General features: G+C 44.1%; 1 protein-coding gene across 3 annotated transcripts in view; it reads left to right on the top strand.

The window, feature by feature from the left end:
- The window catches only part of ABCB10 (ATP binding cassette subfamily B member 10), a 34,184-nt gene that overhangs the window by 10,154 nt on the left and 2,324 nt on the right, over nt 1-21,706 (top strand). The window contains exons 2-13 of one of the 3 annotated variants that reach the window (XM_087863106.1): nt 471-671; nt 1,561-1,763; nt 3,176-3,216; nt 5,396-5,492; nt 6,273-6,419; nt 7,430-7,565; nt 11,899-11,994; nt 13,132-13,341; nt 15,325-15,404; nt 17,125-17,305; nt 19,641-19,684; nt 21,654-21,688. In XM_087863106.1, coding sequence (XP_087719232.1) covers nt 471-671; nt 1,561-1,763; nt 3,176-3,216; nt 5,396-5,492; nt 6,273-6,419; nt 7,430-7,565; nt 11,899-11,994; nt 13,132-13,341; nt 15,325-15,404; nt 17,125-17,305; nt 19,641-19,684; nt 21,654-21,688 — 1,471 coding nt within the window. Of the gene's footprint in view, nt 1-470; nt 672-1,560; nt 1,764-3,175; nt 3,217-5,357; nt 5,493-6,272; nt 6,420-7,429; nt 7,566-11,898; nt 11,995-13,131; nt 13,342-15,324; nt 15,405-17,124; nt 17,306-19,640; nt 19,685-21,653; nt 21,689-21,706 lie in introns of all 3 variants that reach the window. The other 2 variants (XM_045783313.2, XM_087863107.1) reach the window with 2 other exon arrangements.

Below are 21,706 nucleotides of genomic sequence, written 5' to 3'. Positions count from 1 at the left end.
ATCCATAATCCAGAGTTTTACCTGCATTGTTTGATCTTTAAGCGAAGACACAGTTAGATGCCAGGGAATGACAGTGTATAGCATGAATGTAGGAAAAATGTCATCTGAGCTGAACACCCAGATCAAGAGGCCAGGAGGGAGGTCAGAATGGATCTTCAGATTTTCATAGTTAGTTTTTGGCTATTCCTGGCAAGGAGGACATGATCAGAACTGGGTAAAGCAAAAGTCGTTTTGTCTGGGTACTTGGGCATGATTAGTCCCTCCCTACAGTCACCCTATTCGTTCTGTCCCTAGAACCCCCTGGGTTCTTGCCTTTAGTCAGGGGTCCAGGAGCAAAAGGAAGGAAACTCCCAGCACCTGAGAACAGCGTGTGCTCTGAACAGCAGCTCTGGGAAAGAAGCGTGGTGACGTTGGCCCCCTGCCCCTTGCTGAAGCGCCCCGAGACCTGAGAGCTGCTTGTGTTTTTCTAGCCGCAGTTGGTTTTCTGGCCGTGTCCAGTGTCATCACCATGTCGGCTCCCTTTTTCCTGGGAAAGATCATTGACGTCATTTACACAAACCCGACCGTGGACTACAGCTGTAACCTGACCCGCCTCTGCCTGGTGCTCAGCGGCCTGTTCCTGTGCGGCGCAGCTGCCAACGCCGTCCGCGTCTACCTCATGCAGACTTCAGGTACGAAGGCCCTCCTCTCGAGAGCGAGTGAGCTGTTCCAGACAACGCCTAGTGGGGTCACGTAGGGTCATCTGGGCTCGAGTTTCCCGTGCTCCAGGCCGTCTGTTCCTCTTTCCTGCCATCACATTCAGCAGGGACAGAGCCCCATGTATGGTCAGATGTTAGAGCTACGAATTGTTTCAGATCAAGCACTCCCTTCTCAACTCTCCTTGTACATGAACCGAAGTGAGGGAGGTAGCCTGTCTTATGGGAGGTCTGCAAACATGGCCCGTGGTCAGATGGCTGGAGTTCTGAGCCTCCTCCAGGGAGCTGTGGAAACCTTATCTCTCCATGTGTGTGTTTCCCCTTCAGTAGGCACTGGGGTGATGATTTTTTACAGTGCTTCATTGACGAGGCCTGGTGGTTCCCAGGTGGGCGACTGCCACAATAACCATAGAGCCTGGGATGCCCGACTCTAAGTCGCTTCTCACTATTTAGCTAATAAAATACTCTGCAGATAATTAACCACTGCTTGCCATTTGAAAGTTCAATACAGAAAAGGATTGCCAAGGAGGAAGAAAATTAGCTTTTGAGAAATTAATGTAGTAAAGCTTATCTGTAAATAATGCTTTTTAAACGTCTCTCGGAGATACTGTATTTTATCGCCGTACCCCCCCCCCCCCCCCCGCACATCCACAGTCTGTGTACAGTTACTAAGAGAAAATCCGTGCTTGTTACGGTGCATGCCTGCCCATATGCCAGGGCTCAGGCGAGTCTGTTCCCACCAGGTGGCTGCAGGCACCAGACATGCCTCAGACGCTGGGTGCTCAGAAGTCGATGACCTCGGGCCAAGCTGCTCCCTGTTAGGTGGCTGCACCCAAGCTGATGCCATCCCTGTTTGCTTTTGCAGGTCAGCGCATTGTGAACAGGTTGAGAACTTCGTTATTCTCCTCTGTTCTGAAGCAAGAGGTCGCTTTCTTCGACAAGACGCGCACAGGAGAATTGATTAACCGCCTCTCCTCAGATGCTGCACTCCTAGGGCGTTCGGTGACCGAAAACCTCTCGGATGGGCTGAGGGCCGGGGCCCAGGCTTCTGTTGGCATTGGCATGATGGTATGTTGGCCCGGCTTGTGTTGGTACCTTCTAGTCAGGGCTTTGGCCTATGCCAGGCCTCTCGGTCATGAGATGAGCTCAAGTTGAGCTGTTCTCATCACCCTGTAAGCCACTTAGCCAAGAGTGCTGTCACAGAGGCTGCAGGGACGTGGAGATGTCTTCCTCCTGTGTGGCCCCCGGCAACCTTCATTTCTCCAGAATGACTTATCTGGAGAGGGGACCATTACATTTAGAAGAGATTACATTATTGCCTGGCTTTTCTAAGAATGTGTGAAAGAATGTTGCAGAAAAGAGCAACAGGTGGAAGGAGTCCTTGGGGTGCCAAGCAGTGGGTCAGAGGAGAGATTGTAAATTACAGTCTCTCCCTGCCCCCCTGCCCCCAAAAAAGGCAGTGTTAATCTTGACAAGACTGAGGGTTCATTTCCTTTCCTCTTCTTGTAAGGAGGAGGATAAATTCCATCCTTCTGTACACAGAGATAGATCTATACTCCACTGAAGTGAGCGCTCTCTACCCCCACAGCCTCTCTCCTGCCTTAACCGGGTGGCTTGAGCACTGTCTTCTCTCTCTGTCTCGCTTCTCCAAACCATATTCCTCTTCAGACCTGTGCTGCTGGCCAGTAGAAATGTTATGCAAGCCACATAGGTAATTTTAAATTTTCTAATAGCCACATTTTAAAAGGCAAAAAGAAAGATGAGATGAGATTAATTTTAATAATATGTTTTACTTAACCCAATATAAAGTATAAGTTCAACATGTAATTTATATAAAAATTATTAATATGATATTTAATATTATTTTTTCACATTAAGATTTCAAAATCCAATGTGTCTTTTATACTTACGGAACATCTGAATCTGGATGCCAAATTTTCGTTGGAGATATTTCACCTGCATTTAAATTTATAAAATTTACCAACGAAAAGGTAGATTGATGTACCAGGTTTTCCAGACATACCTAAAACTTTACCAATAACTGAATAGAAATAGAATATTCGGGGCGCCTGGGTGGCTCAGTCGTCAAGCGCCTGCCTTCGGCTCAGGGCATGATCCCAGAGTCCTGGGATCGAGCCCCACGTCGGGCTCCTCTGTTGGGAGCCTGCTCCTTCCTCTCCCACTCCCCCTATTGTGTTCCCTCTCTCGCTGGCTGTCTCTCTCTCTCTGTCAAATAAATAAAATCTTTATATAAAAAAAAAGAAATAGAATATTCATTTTTAAGTTTAAATTTTAACTAAAACTAAACAAATTTAAGAATTCAGTTTCTCAGTCACACTAGCAACATCTGAAGTGCTCAATAGGCATGTGATGCTATCATTTTAAGCAGTGCAGTTCCGGATCCCTAGAATGAGGACTGTAATTAATCCCATCTCCCAAGTGGAATAGCTTGGGCTTATGTCCTCTTTGCTTCCATGTAGCACTCGATCCAGACCAGAAGGACGTGTTGCAGACTGAGCTGGTAAGTTCAGATTATGGAATGGAAAGCTGCTTTGAAATCCCTGTTTTCCCAGCCAAGAGAGAAGCCGAGCTCTGGAAGAAGACACATTCTGCACTAAAGCACCATTTCTAAATATCGATAATGCTGGGACTCAGGAAGAGTTGGGAGCCTCTTTTTGTAACAGTTTCAGACAGTTCAGTAGAAGTCTGATGGCTAATCAGAAGGGGTGTTAGTCTGCTCAGGCCGCCATAACAAAGTACCACAGAGTGGGGCCTAACCAACAGAGATTTATAGTTCTAGAGGTTGAAGTCCAAGGTCAGGGTACTAGCAAAGTTGGTCCATTGTGAGTGAAGCCTCTTATCTTGGCTTATAGGTGGCTGCCATCTTGACATGTGCTCACATGGCCTTTCCTCAGTGCTTGTGTAGAGAGTGTAGCTTCTTCGGTGTCTCTTCTTTTAAGGACACTGATCCTACCAAGGCCCCACCCTTATGACCTCCTTTCACCTTAATTACTTCCTTAGAGGCCCCATCTCCAAATACAGCCACACTGGGGTTAGGCTTCAGCATATTAATTTTGGGGGGACATAGACATTCAGCCCATACAGGGCCTCAGGAGGTTGCATTACCTGGTCTTTAGCCCTGGAGGAACAAAGTATTCTTCGTTTCTCACAAGCTCCCTGGACTTGATTTATGATGAGCTTGCTCACATGTGTCTATCCCATACTGCAGGTTTAGTAATTTACATCATGGGATCTTCCTTCCTACGTTAAATGTGTGTTCCTGCTATTCCAACGTTCCTTTTTGGTGACAGGGCCCCCTCAGAAAGTTACTACTGAGCCTGGAACCAGAGCAAGAGGGGTGGATGGTTCTGAGACAGTCTACCCAGGGGTTCTGATGCATGTTCCTGCCCCACCGCAGAGGACACCCCATGCAGCTGGTTTGCTTGAGCTCCCTTGTAGTCAGGCCCCAGGACCGTCAGGCCTGCTCTGATTGTATCACTGGCCCTGCATGTGTCCTGCTGGCAGCCATCATCCCCGGGCCCTGCTGGACTGTGTGACTTTTCTGCTCAGGGAGGATCGTTCCATGAATTGAATGTGCCAAGCTCACTCCTACTGCAGGGCCTTTGTGCACTTGCTCTTCCAAGACCCTATTACACCTGAAATTGTCCTCTCTGTCCCTCTTTCACCCATTTGCTATCTAGCTCTCCCCTTGGATAAAACTCCACATGGGTCAATTATCTTGCAGGTGCCTGGAATAGCGTGTGCTATGTGTAGGCATTCGGTAACGAGCTGTAGAAGGAGTAAATGAATGAATGATTGGTTGATCCATCTATTACTGTACATTTCAGTCTGCAACTTTTCCTCAGCTTTTTAAGAAAGCCTTATGCTGATTATACAAATGAGATTTGGCAGATTTTAACAATTTGATGAAGAGATGCTAGTGCCATTTAAAATCCAATCACCAAATTGCAGGGTTGACAGGAAAACCCACTGTTATTTCTATGGAAGTTGATTACTTTCTCTTTGAGCAACTCCAGTTGTTAGAAACTCCTTATGTTGAATCCACATCCATCCTGCTGAAACATCATTCCTCTGAGCTGTGGAAACCGCTCTCTTCTTCTACTTGTTAGTTATACCCTCCTGCTGAGTCCTCTTTCATCTGTCATTTGATGTGGGTTTTTATGGTGTCTTTGCCCTTTTGGTCATTTCAGTGAGACATGTTGCTCTGGTTGTTCAGTGCCTTGGAGGGGATCCAGGCTCAAATACAGAATTCCTGGTGTGGTCTGGTCAGCATGGAGCAGCGTGGCCTCCTTCCTTTACTCCTGTCCTGCCTTCCCCTTCTCTGTGGCTGAACAGTGTGGTCTACTGTACACAGCATTGCCTCAGCAATGGTACAGCATTGGAGGGTAAAATATTTCCATCCTTTTTCAGCAGCTTTGTCATATTACCCCTGTGTGGCATGCTGAATTTTCATGGAGTTTTATGAAGATTGAAGATGTCCTAAAAGTTCCACCAAAACAGGATGTATGACTTTGAGACAGCACCTTCAAACCTGCCTGTTAATTGAAACATACACACACACACACACACCCTCTACAGTAGGTAATGAGAATGTCTTGCTACTCTGTGTAACAAACACCTTTTGGCTTTTGTTTTTGACAGTTTTTTGTCTCACCTAATCTGGCCACTTTTGTTTTGAGTGTGGTGCCTGCAGTATCCATCCTTGCTGTGATTTATGGACGTTATCTACGGAAACTAACCAAAGTTACCCAGGATTCCCTGGCACAGGCCACTCAGGTAAAGGCTGCTCCTCTGTGTGGTCTCCACTAGAATGAACTCAGAGCCAAGGCATAGGGGGCACACCCTAAGAGATGTACTCAGGCTTTTCAAAAAAATTGCTTCTCCTTAAGTTAGCCCTCAAGATCTAGAAACCTAAAGTAGTCTGCCTCCTAGACTAGATCACTGCCCGCACCTTGGAGTAGATCCCACTGGACTGAACTCTGTATGAACTCCTCAGTTCTCTATCACCACTATTTCCTATAGGATGGAAAAGCTAATTATATTTTGAAAATAGTTTCTGCATGACACTCTGTCCTTTATTAATTAATAAGTGAAGCTTTGCAATGCTATCCTATATTGTGTTTTTTCAAAATTAAAAGTAACTTACATTTTCAGTTACAAAAAAACCATGCGTGTTTGTAATTGAAAACTTCAAAATATAAAGAGAGAAAATAACACATATAACCCTGTCTCTCAGAATGGATGTTATTAACATTTTAGAGTCTGTCTATCCTTTTTATCTTTTTTCTCTGCATAAAAATATATTTCAGTATCTATTTATTAGCCTTCCTGTTTGTCTATCTATATATATGGTGTGTGTATGTAGAGATAAATATTTGTGTCCAAAAATAGGATTGTTCATGTACTCTGCTTTGTAACCTATTTTTGACTTAGTCACGTATCATGAGCAGCTTTCTATTGGTAGTGTCTTAAAAATGAGAGCCCCGTTTTAACTTGCCTGTAGAAATCTTGAAATGTGACTATCTTCTCCCCGAAATGTATCTGTTGTTCTCTCAGCTAGCTGAGGAACGTATTGGAAATATAAGAACTGTTCGAGCTTTTGGGAAAGAAATGACTGAAATAGAGAAATACACCAGCCAAGTGGACCACGTGATGCAGTTAGCAAGGAAAGAGGCATTTGCTCGGGCTGGCTTCTTTGGAGCAGTAAGTAGATCATTTTGAAAAGAGTGCAAAGAGTAGATGTTATGACTGAAAGACATTTTTATTCTGTGATTTTGCCATGAAGAAAAAATAATTCTCTTGCACTTGAAGACTAGGTGTGAGCATTCATAAACTATTTCTGTGAAAGAAGAGGAAAACTGCATGTAACAAAAGGCAGTGGGTGATGAGACCAAAACAGGGTGGGATCAGGCAGCTTTGCGGTGTGGTCCAGACCACCTGCATCCACTTCACCTGGGAACTGGCTGCACGTGCAGGTCCTCAGCTCCACTCGAGACCTACGCGGCAGAAGCTCCGGGGCGGGGGCCAGCAATCTGTTCTAACAGGCCACCGGGTCAGTCTGATGCAGGCAGTTTGAGACCCACTGAGGATTAACCAAAATAACTTCAGTGTATCTCAAGAAAGACGTATGAAAAAATCGATCACAATGATCAAAACTCAAATATGACACTAAACTAGAAAATCACCATGAGGGGAAATGTACAGCATGTTCAAACTGAAAAGAACTTCAGGTGATTCGATAATGGTCATGATTTAGAGGCAGAGGAAGCAGAGGCCCAGATAAGGCAGCACTGACCAGAGACCACGCACCTAACAACACTCAAGGCGGATCAGAGAGAAAGGACGCCAACTGCTTAGCCAGCTTTGCCGGGGGTGTCACATTCGCATATATAAACACACATATCATCTATGTATTTGTCTCCTCCTTACGGAGGGAGTTCTTAACACTGTTTCTTCCTTTGCAAACTGAACTGAGTAAAATAGGAATCAGATGGGAGTCTTAGCTCCTGGGCTTTATGGTGATGAGATTATTTCCTACAATACTGCAATATTTCAAAAGTATGTTTTAATTTGAAATTCAGATTAAAACTTATTATTTGGAAAAATCTTGTTGTGATAGTTAAATGCAAAAAGGAAATTATAGGCCACGTTAATCCTTGTAGTATTTAGGTCTCAGGTTCCCACCTAACGTCTCTGTTTTCTTCCTTTGACAGACAGGGCTCTCCGGGAACCTGATCGTGCTTTCTGTCTTGTACAAAGGAGGGCTGCTGATGGGCAGTGCCCACATGACCGTGGGTGAACTCTCATCCTTCCTAATGTATGCTTTCTGGGTTGGATTAAGCATTGGAGGTATATAATTTAAATGGACTTGGGAGGTACAAAGTAAAAATCAGGTTATTGTTTTGAAGTAAAAATTTAACTTTCCCATTACACCACCTCTCATCAATTAACTTCCAACTGAAAAAAACATTGCCTAGAATGTTTGTTCAACTTGACTTTGAAAGAAGAAATAAAGATATGAATGTGATCTTCCCGCATTGGTGGGCAGTTCCTTGGCTGGAAAGTTGAGGATTTTCACAGGCCTCTTGTGGCTCACTGAGCTCAGGGTCATACTGGAGCCGTATTTTCCAACTTGCATGTTAACTCCGCTTGTTTGCTTTGGCCCTAGAAGGTGGGGAGGAGGAAGGACAGTGCTGAACAGGGATGTCCACAAAACCCACAGTCCTGTGGTAGTGTTAGTTTCCCGACTGACACATCACTGGGGACTAAAATTCCTTTTGTGTGAAGTCAATCACTTTCAAAACTGATGAACAGTAAAAAGTATAAATTAGAAAGTACATGAAACAGAGTTGCTTGCTTTTGTCAGAAATCTCAGAGTTCAGCTTTTGTTGTTCATTCCTAGCTGAAGGGAAGCAAGGCCCATGGAGGCAAATCTGTGTGAAGTCTGCAAGGTTTTCTTTTCTTTACCTCTCCAGCATGCCCAGCCAACAAGGGGCAAGTGATTTCCTGCTTTTTGTTTCCTTTCTTTGAAGACGGAGATGGAAAGGTTAGATAAATAGCTTGAGGTCTGGTCAACGGAAGTCTGGTATCCCACAGTGTCACCTCAACCTGAGATTTTTATTGTCAGGGTTTAAAGGTAGAGGCTTTTCCTTAGACATCTGCAGGCAAGTGAGGATATTTTCTGGACTGAGATTTCCAGATCTGAAAATAGCATTTTAGTTCTGCTGGTTGCTCTTGAAGAAAACCCTGATTAAGACGGTTCGGGGGCTGAGTGACGTGGGAAGCGGGAGGCTCAGTTCAGGACCGGTGATGTGGTTTGCTCTTCTCTCTGCCCCAGAGTTGAGCTTGCCGGGCTGCAGGGTCTCACACCTGGGCGGCCACGTTCCTTCAGGTCTTCTGGCCTGCCTCAGAGTGGACTTATCCACCCCCACGTCCCCTCCCTGTGGCCTTTCTGTTCATGTTCCGTGCTTGACCACATTCAGCTTTCCTCCCCGGCCTCCCCTAATCTTAATTTTCTGCCACAAGTTGACTTGATCTTTCTCAGTCTCTCTGCTCCTCCCACCCGATTTCCTCCAAGCTACTTGGCCTGATAGAAGCCACATCTGTTTTGGTGTGTTCACTGTCTTACTTTTTGTCCTGGCAAGTTCACAACTGTGTCCTGCATAGAAGTAGGTTGGAAACACAGTTTCTGTCTACTGGGAGTCAGTTACCTCCCCAGGTACAGAAGCTGCTGCTGAGGCTTTGTCTGTGCTTGAGGTCTGGGGGTCGCTTGGCTTTCAGAGCCGCAGGCTGTCCCACATCTCCGGTCACAGGTACGATACCTGCCTTCTGGTGATGGAAGAAGGAGAAAGGTGTGGCGGGGTCTGTTACCACACAGTCTCCCCCCATTTACAACCCACACAGGTACGTAAGGCTACAGGAACTTAATTCAAGAAGTTGAGTTAGATCTTAGATGTTTTTGTGAAGTTCACTGTTCAGAATAATTGTGTAATGAATCTGCAAGCAAGAAATTCTATTTTATTTATTAAATACGAATTTTTAGATGTTGTTTTCTGCTTAGAATCGCATACTGAAAATCAAAAACAAATTCTACTTGCGTTCTTTGCTGAGAGAGGGTCAGAAGTGCTGTTTGAAGAAAAGGATGCTTGCTTGTTTAGCACCAGAGAATGCTCTTACGTCTTCTTACTGAGCCCCGATATCTTGTTTCTGATTTATTTTCGTTGAGGTGAAATTCACGTAACATAAAATTAACCATTTTAAAGTTTACGATTCAGTGGTATTTTGTACATTCACAGCTTTGTGCAGCCACCACCTCACCTTAGTTCCAGAATATTTCCGTCACCTCAGAAGAAAATCCGTACTCATGAAGCAGTCTGTTTCTGTGTCCTCCCTCCCTCAGCCCCTTGCAGCCACAGTTTGCTTTGTGTGTGCATGTGTTTATTTTAGTTCATATAAATGGAATCACATAACATGCTTGTATGTCTGGCTTCTTTCACGTAGCATAATGTTTTCAGAGCTCACCCACATTGTAGAATGGGTTGGTGGTTCATTACTTCTTATGACCCTAATACAACGTAAGGAGTGAGAGTGGAGAGACCACGTACTGTTTGTCCAGGGCCATTTTGTTTTGTTTGTTTTCCAGAGTCTAAACTCTACTATGTTGAACTACCTCCGACTCCTTCCTTCCTTTCTTTTTTTTTATTGATAGAATTTTTTTTAGAGGAATTTTAGGTTCACAACAAGGTTGAGGAGAAAGTACAGAGAGTTCCCACATCTCCCCTGCTTCTACACGAGCACAGCCTCCCTCACGATCAACATCCCCCATCAAGGTGGTACATTGATGAACCAGCGCTGACACGTCATTATTGCCCGAAGTCCATAGTGTATATTATGTTCGTTGGTGTTGTATATTTTATGGGTTTGGACATGTACCAATCATTACAGTATCACACAGAATACTTGCACTGCCCTAAACATCCTCTGTGCTCTGCCTCTTCCTCCCGTCCCCTTACCCTTCACAGCCACTGATCTTTTTACTGTCTCCATAGTTTTGCCTTTTCCAGAATGTCATATAGTTCAGATTGGCATCTTTCCTTTAGTAAATGGCATTAAGGGTTCCTCCATGTCTTTCAGGGCTTGATAGCTCATTTCTTTTTAACGCTAATACTTCGTTCTCTGATGTACCGCAGTTTCTTTGTCCAGCCACATACTGAAGGCCACCTTGGTTACATCCAGGCTTTGGCAATTATAACCAAAGATGCTATAAACATCCACGTGCAGATTTTCATGTGGACATAAGTTTTCACCTTCTCTGGGTAAATACAAAGGGATGAGATTGCTGGATCATATGGCAAGAGTCTGTCGAGTGTAAGAAACTGCCAAACTGCCTTCCGTTTTGCATTCCCGCCAGCTCTCGGTGTTGTCAGAATTTCGGGTTTTCGTCATTCTGTCAGGTGTGCAGTGGTGTCTCACTGTTGTTTTATTTGCATTTCCCTGATGACACATGAGGGGGAGCCTCTTTACATATGCTTATTTGTTATCTGTATTTCTTCTTTAGTGAGGTCTTTGGGTTCAGGTCTTTTGCCATTTTTTAATTAGGTTGTGTTCTTATTGTTGAGTTTTAAGAGTTCTTATATTGTGGATATCTGTCCTTTATCAGATACGTTTTTTACACATATTTTCTCCCACTCTGTGGCTTGTTTTCTCATTCTCTTTGGAGAGCTCAAGTTTTCAATTTTCATGAAGTTTAATTTATCAGTTCTTTCTTGCATTGATCATGTGTTTGGTGTTGTATCTACAAAGTCATCACCAAACCCACGGTCGTTTAGGATTTCTCCTGTGTTATCTTCTAAGAGTTTTATAGTTTCGTTTTTTACATTTAAGTCTATGATCCATTTTGAGTAATTTTTGTGAAGGATCAAAGATTAGTTGACTATATTTATCTGGATCTGTTTCTGCCCAGTGCATTTTCAGTTGAACCCGAAGAGTTTAATCCACTGTATTTTGCACAAAGTTCCACAAACATATGCACAAAAATGCCTTAGAGTATTTGAATAGCATCTTTGTAGCATCCTTACTGAGGGAAAGTGTTACAAGTGTATGTTCCTGTAGTTGACGTGGCCTAGTGTACTTGGAGTTTGTTTGCCTTAAGTCACTAATTAATTCATAGTTCAAAGGTGACTTTAAAAAGAGATTGCTGGAATATTTAACATTTCCAAATTCCTTTTCAGTTTTTAGCCAAGTAAAAGTTCTATTTGTTGAGTGACTGAAAGAGGGGGTTTGATTTTGTGGATATGAATTTAAAATGAATATTGAGATGTTTTATATTCCTTTTAAGTAAGTGTTATATTTTATTAATATTGCTATGTGTTTTGACTGGGTAGATTTTCTCTGTAACATTGTGATTTTAATTCAGTGGTTGATTACTATGGCTACATGCATTTGTAAATTCCCAAACATTTCATCTGTATTAGAAATCAATGAAATTGGAGGAGGAGAAGCTGAGGGCAAATAAGGGTATGAGACAGGGAATTTTGAATATGGTAATTGCCTCAAATCCTTTTTTGAAAGTTAACAGATTTTATATTAAAAGCAAGTTATTGTTACTATTCTCAGAGGGCGGGGAGCAGCAGATGGTCATTTCCTGGCATCGGTGATGGATATGTTTGCTTCTTGTCCTCAGGTCTGAGCTCTTTCTACTCCGAGCTGATGAAAGGGCTGGGTGCCGGGGGACGCCTCTGGGAGCTCCTTGAGAGAGAGCCTGAGCTGCCTTTTAATGGTGGGTCTCCCATGGGTTTTTTCTTTGCTGGGATTAAACAAATGTGGCTTTGGACATTTAGACCAACTCTCTGCTCTACCTGCAAAGGACGAGCGTGACAAGGATATCATCCTGCCACACAGCAGAGAAGAGTGATGAGACGGGCAGGCAGTGAGAGAGGAAGGATGGTGCCGGGCACTGCTGCTGGGCAGAGGGTGGCCCTGGAAGTGTGGGGGCTGACGTCCCTGCAGGTGATTCATTACCACCAATAGCAGGAAGGAAGCGAGTGCCACCCAGGGGTGCAGATAGGAAGGGCCCTGGCCAGTTCACCAGATTTGTCTTCCAAAGTGATTCTGATGTTTGGGCGGTGGGGAGGGTTGGGGGAAAGGAAGACAGATCACACAAAAGCCTCTAAATTTCTTGGCTTTGGGTAGTGGGCTAGAGGATTCTGGTGTTAATTGGCTTGAGCCATCTCCTTAATCAACTCCTTTCCTGGAAGCTAGTACTGGGGGAGCTGTGTGGCCTGGAGCAGTAGCTACTCCTCACTCACTGACTCCCAGGACATTGTTGCTTAGCCCCAGATCATGAGTGAAAGCCCAGTATTCTCCAGTGTGGCAGGCTGGAGGAAATAAACCCAGCTGAAAGAGATTGAGCAGCTTCTCCCAAGTCATTAGCAAGGTAATAATACCAGGCTCCGAAGCTGTTGTACAAGGCCCACCCATTTACCATCATTCTCTCAAAATACTTATTTAGAGCAGGTAAGATAAACCCTGGACCTGGGGAACTACAGAGACAGTGGCACAGAGGAAAGGCAATGGGGTTTGAAACCAGACTGCTCCACAGGTGAAAACTGGCTCCACTACCTGTTAGCATGGGCAGGTGGCTGTCTCTGAGATTCAGTGTCCTGTCATCTCTGCCTCTCAAGGCTGTGAGAACCAGACAAGCGCATATGTGCAGTGCCTGGTACAGAGTGGGTACAGGCAGCTCAAGGTAAGCATTAGACAGAGGCCTCTTCCTGCTGTGCCCGTAGGAGCTCAGCCTGCAGGTGAGTTCGCGAGCTGTGGTCCGGCGGCATCTGCAGTCGGGCAAGTGGGAGAACAGAGTTCTGCTGTCAGTTTGGTCTTTGCTTTAAGTAGCTGGTATTCCATCTTGTTTCAGAAGGGGTCGTTTTAAACAAGGAGAGCTTCCAGGGCACTTTGGAGTTTAAGAATGTGCATTTCGCCTATCCAGCTCGCCCAGGAGTGCCCATATTCCAGGATTTCAGCCTTTCTATCCCATCAGCGTCTGTCACAGCGCTGGTTGGCCCTAGTGGTTCTGGCAAATCAACGGTGGTGTCCCTCCTGCTGAGGTTGTATGACCCCACTTCTGGTGAGTGCTTCATCACATTGTAGGGTGGGAGGACTTTCCAGAGCCCTTCTACTCTCATGTTCTGGGAGAGGACCAAATTATGCAAAGACCTGTCGTGTGAGAGTTCTGAAATGCCAGAAGGTTTGTTCCCAGGAAAGAAATCCCTTATACAAAGGTGTTACTTTTAAGAATATACAGAAGGCCTGTCAGGCGGTTTGTATATTGCATGTCTGACCTCTTCAAGTCCCAAGTGACTTCCTGAACTCTACGTCCTCATCTCCCGTGCTGGTGTCCCTGATGACACCCCCTCTCCTGGGCGAGGATGGGCAGGCTGCCCCACAGCTCCGGGAAGGTGCTCCGTGGGTGGCTGAGCAGCACCGTGGAGAAAGTACCACTCTGGGCCGGCCACTCAGCTGGGAAAGCTTCTCTGGAAGCCTTCAGGCTGCGTCTGCCCACGAACTGCCAGTGACTAGCATGCAGACGGGCGATTTGGCAGCCGGTGATTCCCTTCTCTGGGATTGCTTTTTTAAAGCTATTTTGAGGTAGTAGGGATTTTCTTAGTGGATTTTTCTTGTTCTGGTTTTTGTTTTTAAATGGATTATAGCATCTTTTAGAGCAAAGAACATGTTATTTTACTTCTTTATATCCTTTGTTAATGAAGATGTAATTGACATATTAGTTTCAGGTGTGCAACATGATTCGCTGTGTGTATATATTGTGAAATGTCTAGTTAACATCCATCACCGCACATAAAGTTTATATCCTTCTTTATATCAGAGCCTGGAGTAGATTTGTACTGAGGAAACAATGATATTTCTCACCAAGAAAACGACTCTTAGTAAAGATCACATCATTAATTTGAAATCAATATGTCTTGTGATCTTTGTGTCTTGTGCTTTTTGGTTAATACCATAAGAGAGCTGGTTATGTGCCAGATAATTAATTGACTTGCAGATACTGACCCATGGAATCACCAACTGTGTTAAAATGGGTGCTAACTAAACTGTTTGCCTCCGGAATTTTCTGTTTTGATTCACTCTACTTGCTATAAAATTCTGAATTTAGAAGAAATCCTAGTTAGGTGAATGCAAAGCAAGTCAAAATATGAAGCCTCTAGTTTCTTTATCATGGTAAATAAATCAAAGAGAAAAGAAACTACACGGAAATTCCAGCCTTGCGTAGACTATAGAACACTTGTACTTTTTAAGTCGAAGACCTCAGGTTTTGCCAGTCTGTGAAAGTTTGGAGCTGGCCTGTATAGTTCCACACCACTGACAGAGAGAGCGTGGTGTTTCTTAGTCACCGTTATTATCATCCCCAAGCATTATCGAGTTACCTCTGTGGTGTAGAATTAATTCTGTTAGCGAGGGTCACAGAGTTACATCTGATTATTTAAAAGCTCTGCTATGGTGTCAGCTTTGTGATTGTGGATAATGATTCTCCTCCAGCTGCATTTATGCAGGAAGGGATATTTTAAGGAGTAATAAAAGAGCTAAAAAAAAAATCACTGGCAGGATTGAATTTCCAGGACACGCCTCAGAACTTCACTGCAGAACCAGCCTTCAAGGTATTGCTGATGCTGACGTGGTCAGGAAGCTCTGGAGTTAGGCGGCCAGCTTCAGAACTGTGCCACAACTGCCAGTATTGGTGCCGGCAAGCGGACACTTCACCGCTTGCCACCTTCCACTAACTCACTTCGGAATCAGTTTTGCACAGGTGAACCTTCTCAGGGAGCCTGGAGTCACTCCAGAAAGGAAGTCATTGCAGCGAAGCGAGCTGGACGGATGAGCTAGTTGGATGGGCTAATCAGCTAACCACTGCAGGGAGACAGTAGACAGGGAAATTCCATGAAATATGTTGATTTTAGATTCTGTTTAGAGATTCTGAACATTACTTTTAATCTTTAAAAGAACTGAATGTGGAATTTTTCCACCAGATCCTTTTTGTGTTTACATTAGTCATTGGCCCCGTGACACTCCATGACTTTCCTCTCCTCTCTACAAGGAACTATCAGTCTCGATGGCCATGATATCCGTCAGCTAAATCCCGTCTGGCTGAGATCCAAGATTGGGACAGTGAGTCAGGTAAGAAGAGAGGTTTCTATTTTTATTACACTGTCTTTTAAATTTGCTTTTATTATTTATTTTTTTCCTTAGACTTGAACCTCTCAAAAGAGAAGAAATGGAAGTTCTCCAGATGTGCTAATCTCCCATAGCACGTTTTTTAGGTTTGTAAATAGTGCTGTATCCTGAAGACCTTAAATACTTGAACCAGTTGAAACCGACTTTTTATCCAAAACTGGGGACTAGTATAACTTTGTAACGCAGAGAGTCCAGAGGATGGGGAGGAAATGATAGAATTTTTTAGCTTTTACTGACTCTTTCACAATTCCCATCCTCGTCACTGGCACAGTCTACTATTGCACATAATGGGTTTCATTATGTAACCTATTATGAGACCCTTTGATGGGGTCTCCTTGCAAAGAGGTCGCAGATTTCAAGGCAGAATATTAGTGTAATCTGGTCACTGTAATGAGGCTGTTTTCATGAGACCATTTGGTGCAGGGAAATTTTGGACACAGCTGTTTCTGTTTTATTACCAGGCTATGTGCACAGCAGACAAACCTGAGGCCTCCCTCATTTCTGAGCCTCTCCCTCTAACGAACTTCCCCTCAGACCTTACCCTCACCCCACCCCACGAGGTGTGGAGCAGGAGGGCCAGTGATGGGGGTGGCTTGGTAGTAGGAGGATAGCAGCAGTGCATATTGTTCAGGGATGGAGAACAGAAGCTGGAGGCTTATTTGCTTTTTTAAAGACTATTCCACAGGGTTCTGTTAAAATGTCATGTTCCCACCTGGTTTGTGTCTATTTCAAAAAGTAATGAATAGATATGGATTCCCCCTAGATCCTTAGTGGGAGGCCCGCAGCTGGAAAATACAGGTGGACCTGGCACCTTCCATACCTGACAATTCCTAAGGGAGGGAGCTCGAATTTATGAAGTATCTACTATGTGCCAGGCACCTGCCACGGGATCTCATTTCCTGCAGTGTAATGATGAAATCAATCCTGCTCATGGAAAAACATGAATTTTTTAAAAGTCAGCTGGGCGAATTTATGGAGAATGAAGAAACAGAAGCAAAACAGTATAAAGTTGGGTACCTGGGTGGCTTAGTTGGTTAAGCATCTGACTGACTCTTGGTTTCAGCTCTGGTCATGGGATTGAGCCCCATGTTGGGCTCTGTGCTCAGTGTGGAGTCTGCTTGTCCCTCTCCCTCCCCCTCTGCTCCTCCCGTACTCATTCGTGCACATGTGCACGTGCACTCTCTTTCTCTATCTCCAATAAATAAATATCTTTAAAAAATGGTATAAAGTTGACCCTTGAACAACATGGATTTGAACTGCATGGGACCACTTATACATGGTTTTTTTATACTACAGTACCGTAAATGTATTTTCTCTTCCTATGATTTCTTAATAATGTTTTCTTTCCTCTAGCTTACTTTATTGTAAGAATATCGTATAGAATATATGTAGCACACAAGATACGCGTTAATCAACTGTTTATGTCACCAGTCAACAGTAGGCTATTAGTGGTTAAGTTTTGGGGGAGTTCAAAAGTTATACTCAGATTTTCTACAGCATGGGGGTCAGCACCCCAACCCTCATGTGGCCGACTGTATATTCTTTGAGAGCAAATTAATAGTTTTTTAGATGTTAGTACTTTTTTAAGCTTCACTACATTCCTAGATATATTTGAAGTCTATTTTGAAATTTACAATAAGTATGTTTTGTTTCCAATTTGCAGGAACCAATTTTGTTTTCTTGCTCCATTGCTGAGAACATTGCTTATGGTGCAGATGACCCTTCCTCGGTGACTACTGAGCAGATAGAGAGAGTGGCTGATGTAGCCAATGCAGGTGCTTTCATCCGAAACTTCCCCCAAGGATTCAACACTGTGGTCGGAGAAAAGGGCGTTCTCCTTTCAGGTACTTCTTTGTTACTGCTTGGCAGCAAAAAGTCTTGCTATCAGGAACTCTGCAGCATTTCATACAACAGTATTAATTTCTGATTAGGCTTTTTTCCTTAGAGTTTATGAGATTAGCCTTTCCAGTTTCTAAAATCTCTTGTATGTTTATAGCTCCCCAATTTCCTTCACTTTCTACCTCAAAGGTGTTCTCAGATTCCCACGGAGTGTCCCACTGAGTAATACTCAGCCACAGCAGCTTTTTTCTCATCTGAGAAAAAAAATGTATTTTGCAACTTGAGATCCTTGAAAATTACAGAAAATAAGACAGATACAGGGTGGCAGAATTATTTGTCCAGGGAGGCAGGGGCTGTGAACCTGGAGCAGAACTGAAATTGGAGAGTTCACTATTCTCCACTTTGTACTTTACATGTTAGACCACAGGTCCACAGACTTTCCTATAAAGGACCAGAGAGTAAACATTTTAGATTTTATGAGCCACATGTGGTTTTTTTAAACAACCCTTTAAAAATGTGAAAACCACTCTTAGCTTGAGGGCCATGCACAAACAGGCTCTGGTCCCGACCTGGCCCACGGTGCAGTGTGCCACGCCCTGTGCTGGACGCTTGCAGGACTCGCGGCTGAGGCTCAGTGGCTGTTCCCTGGGATGTTAGAGCACATTGGAGCGCATTGCATTCTGGGTACCATATTTTCAGGAAGGAAAGAAAAAACTTGTATTCTATTGCTTTAGAATACAGAAGTGAGACCAATGAGAAGTAGACTTAAAGGGAAATAAATTTTTGGGTAAACAGATAATTTTTTTGTTACAGTTATCGACTTGTGCTCCCTTCCATGGAATGAGCTCTCTGTCACTGGAAGTGTCTGAGCAGAGGACAGATGCCTTCAAGTCAGAGTGAAGGTGGCCGGGTTGGATTAGAGCAGTAGTCCTTTCCAACTCAAAACTTTTTGCTTCAGGTTAGGCCACAGAAAATTGAACACAGACATGTTTTTATTGTGTACGATTTTTTAAAACAAGAGGCAGTGGATGAGAAAATGTTTTGGGTAGATTTGCGAGATTGCAGCGGTAGAATCACACCTTGCTTTGTGAAAGGGAGCTGCCCTGGCATCTCTGAAGCACGTCCTTGGGTAGAAAACCAGTTTCAGCTGCTCCTGGTGACATGATTGAGCGTCAGGGGGCGGAGCTGGGAGCTACTTCACGCTGCCCAGCAAGCACGTGGCCTTCTCCTTCGGAAGAGATTCTGCGTACCCTTCCCTCTACCAGGATTCTCAAGTGCCCATTTCAGAGTGAAATAACCAAAGGTTTCAACCCGTGCTCCCTCTCTGGGAGGAGGAAAGGACATCTGGTGACCGATCCCCAGTGCACTAACTGGCACTGACCCTAAGCCCTCAGCCGGCTGCTCAGCCAGCCCACCCCAGAGCACTCCGACACCCTCACCGACCGCGGAGGTGCCCAATGAAAGGGATTTCCCTGGTTCCCTTGCTGTGAGCACAGGGCTGCCTATTTGAGGGCAGCTTTTAGGAGTGCCACACATTTCAGTTGTGATTTGATTTCGGTTCATCATTTCATGAGCTGCTTTTAGACGAAATAATGTAATGTCCAGCAATTACTATTAATAAGTATTTCATCCAATAAAACTAACCAAAAAGGACCATTTTCATCACCAAAAATGTAGTGAGTTTCCTAAAATGAAGGAAGTCGGGAGGAGTCCTGAGTACTGTTCTCTGAGACTCTACCAGTCGTAACTTGGGAGTCCTGTCCCCTGGAGGAAAGGAGGGAGGGTGGTGTGAGGCAAAGACGAAGGAAGGAATTATCATAGATGTTCTTCTGCCTACCTCTGTCTGTCCCATCTGCATTTACCCACTCCTACCCCCCCCCCAACCCAGTTTCTTCCCTTGCTTTTAGTAGAATTTGAGTTTTAAAAGGGCGGGTTAAAGTGGTTACTCAGACCTTGGCCCTGCCACTTACCAACTGCGATACCTGGGACTGGTTATTTTGTGCCTTGGTTTTTCATCTGTGAAGAGGGAATAATTACAGGATCTAGTTCACAGGATTTTTTTTTAAGATTGAATGAGATAACATAGTAATGCTTTAGACAATGCCTGGTACATCGGAACTCCTCAATAAACGTTAGCTATGATAATTGTTATTAGTTTTGAGGTGGATGAGGAGACAATATATTTAAAAAATAGGCTTTTGTTCTCTTGCCTACCTCAGCTGTGACTAACCAGAAGAAGCTGTCTTCAAATTGCCACTTAGCTTATCAGAAAAACCTGTTACCAAGTGTTTTTGTTAAGGCTTTCAAGTTTTTTTAAAAAAAAAGTATTGTCTTTGTCAGGTGGGCAGAAACAACGGATTGCAATTGCCCGTGCTCTGCTTAAGGTAAGCTTGAAGCCACTTGGCTGGAATTATTTTATCATTTTTACTTAGGGTCCTTATAATTTGTAATTTACTCTTCTTCTTCCTTTTTCCTTTTTTTTTTTTTTTGGAGGGGGGAAGTTATATGGTTGATAGTTCTGGTGAAAGATGAGTTGGGAGTTCCACTGAGTAGCATGTTGTTCCAATTTAACAAGTATTTCTTCGGTATTAGGAGCCCAGTACCGGGCTAGGGTTGTTGGAGGGAGAAAAGCTTAACACATGGACCTACTGTGAAGAAGTATATGGTCTAACAAGCGAAACAGTGATTATATAAAAATAGCGAAACAATACAAGCATGGTTCTTTGTATAATCTATAGTCAACTGCTAAACTCAGTGGTATAGACTGGAAATACACAAGACTCCTAAGGGGAGAGGGAAAGCCGTTTTAGCTGAAGGCCCCAGACCTTGTAGTTTTTAGGAAATGATAGCCTTCCCCTTTGCTATAGAGCTACTCTCCTCACATTTGTAGGTGATGTTTTAAAAAAACAGCCTTATTGAAGCATACCATAAAACTCACCAGTTTTAAATGTACTCTGCAGTGACTTCTAGTGAATGCACAGTTGTTCAAGCATCACACAGTCCACTTTTAGGACATTTCTGTCACCCCGGATAGATCGCTTGTAACCACTTGCAGTCTTTCCCACCCCCACCCCTAGTCCCAGGCTGCCACCAGTGTACGTTCTGTCTTTCCTGATTTGCCTTTCTGGGCATTTCAGATAAATGGAATCAGACAAGATGTGACCTTTGCATCTCGCCTCTTTTACTAGTATAATGTTTGTTTTTTCAAGGGGGGAGGGGCAGAAGGAGTGGGGGACAGAGAAGCTTAAGTAGGCTCCACTCCCAGCGGGAGCCTGACGTGAGGGCTCGACCTCACAACCTTGAGATCATGACCTGAGCCGAAATCAAGAGTTGGAGGCTCAACCAACTGAGCCACTCAGGTGTCCCACTCGTGTAATGTTTTTGAGGTCTGTCCACGTCTCAGCCTCTATCAGTCCTTCTTGCTGAGCAGTATTCCTCTGTGCGGGCACAACACGACTCGTTTATCCTTTTGCCAGTGATGACCACTGGGGTTGTTTCCAGGCTGGGGGTATTGGGGATAGCGCTGCTGTGAGCAAGCAGTGTACAAGTTTCTGTGTGGACATATGTCTTCCTTTCTTGTCAGCAACTTCCGAGGCACAGCTAGAATTTAATGTGTGAGAGACATCAGCTGGCTCTCACCTTTTCTCAGTTTTATGTGATGCTCCTAACTAGCCTAGAAGCAGGACCTTGAGGGTCTCGACTCCATCCTACTCACTCTTGCTCCCGCCCACACTGCTGGTTGACTGGCCAGCAGGGTAAAACTGCAGTGTAAACAAGGTCCAGTCCAGCAATGCCTGCGACAGCAGCTCAGACTCACCTCCAACTTCCATTTATGTGCTTACCTCACACACTTAGGAGTCTGTGCTTTTCTTTTTTGTGGCAGCTGTCTTGTGATATAATTTACATCCCATACAGTTCCCCCGTTGAGAGCGTGCAGCTCAGTAGGCTTCCGTGTATGCCGAGTTGCGCATCCATCCGCATAATCAGCTCTAGAACATTTTCGTCACCCCGGGAAGAGGTGTTAGATCCTTTGCTGGTCACACCTGGCCTCCTCTCCTATTTCTCTCTTGAGCCCAGCCCCAGATAAACACTTACCTACTCTCTGTCTCTGAAGATGTGCCTGTTCTGGACATTTCAGACAGGTGGAGTCCTACGATATAGGGCATTTCGTGATTGGCTTCTTTCACGTGCAGAATGTTTTCAAGGTTCATCCATGTTGTATCGTGTATGAGTACTTCATTGCTTTTTATTACTGAGGGTTTGTTTTTAAAATAAAATTGTGTTCCTTTTCAAAGGAAAAGAACATTAAAAACATATTAAAAGCAATTAAAAATGATGTTTTTCTTTTTTCAGAATCCCAAAATTCTTCTCCTAGATGAAGCAACCAGGTGAGCATATCTTAGTAA

The sequence above is a fragment of the Ursus americanus genome, chromosome 6, assembly GCF_024610735.1.
Source record: "Ursus americanus isolate L20-20 chromosome 6, mUrsAme1.1.p, whole genome shotgun sequence".
Taxonomy (NCBI): domain Eukaryota; kingdom Metazoa; phylum Chordata; class Mammalia; order Carnivora; family Ursidae; genus Ursus; species Ursus americanus.
This window is presented reverse-complemented; position numbering and strand designations above follow the sequence as displayed.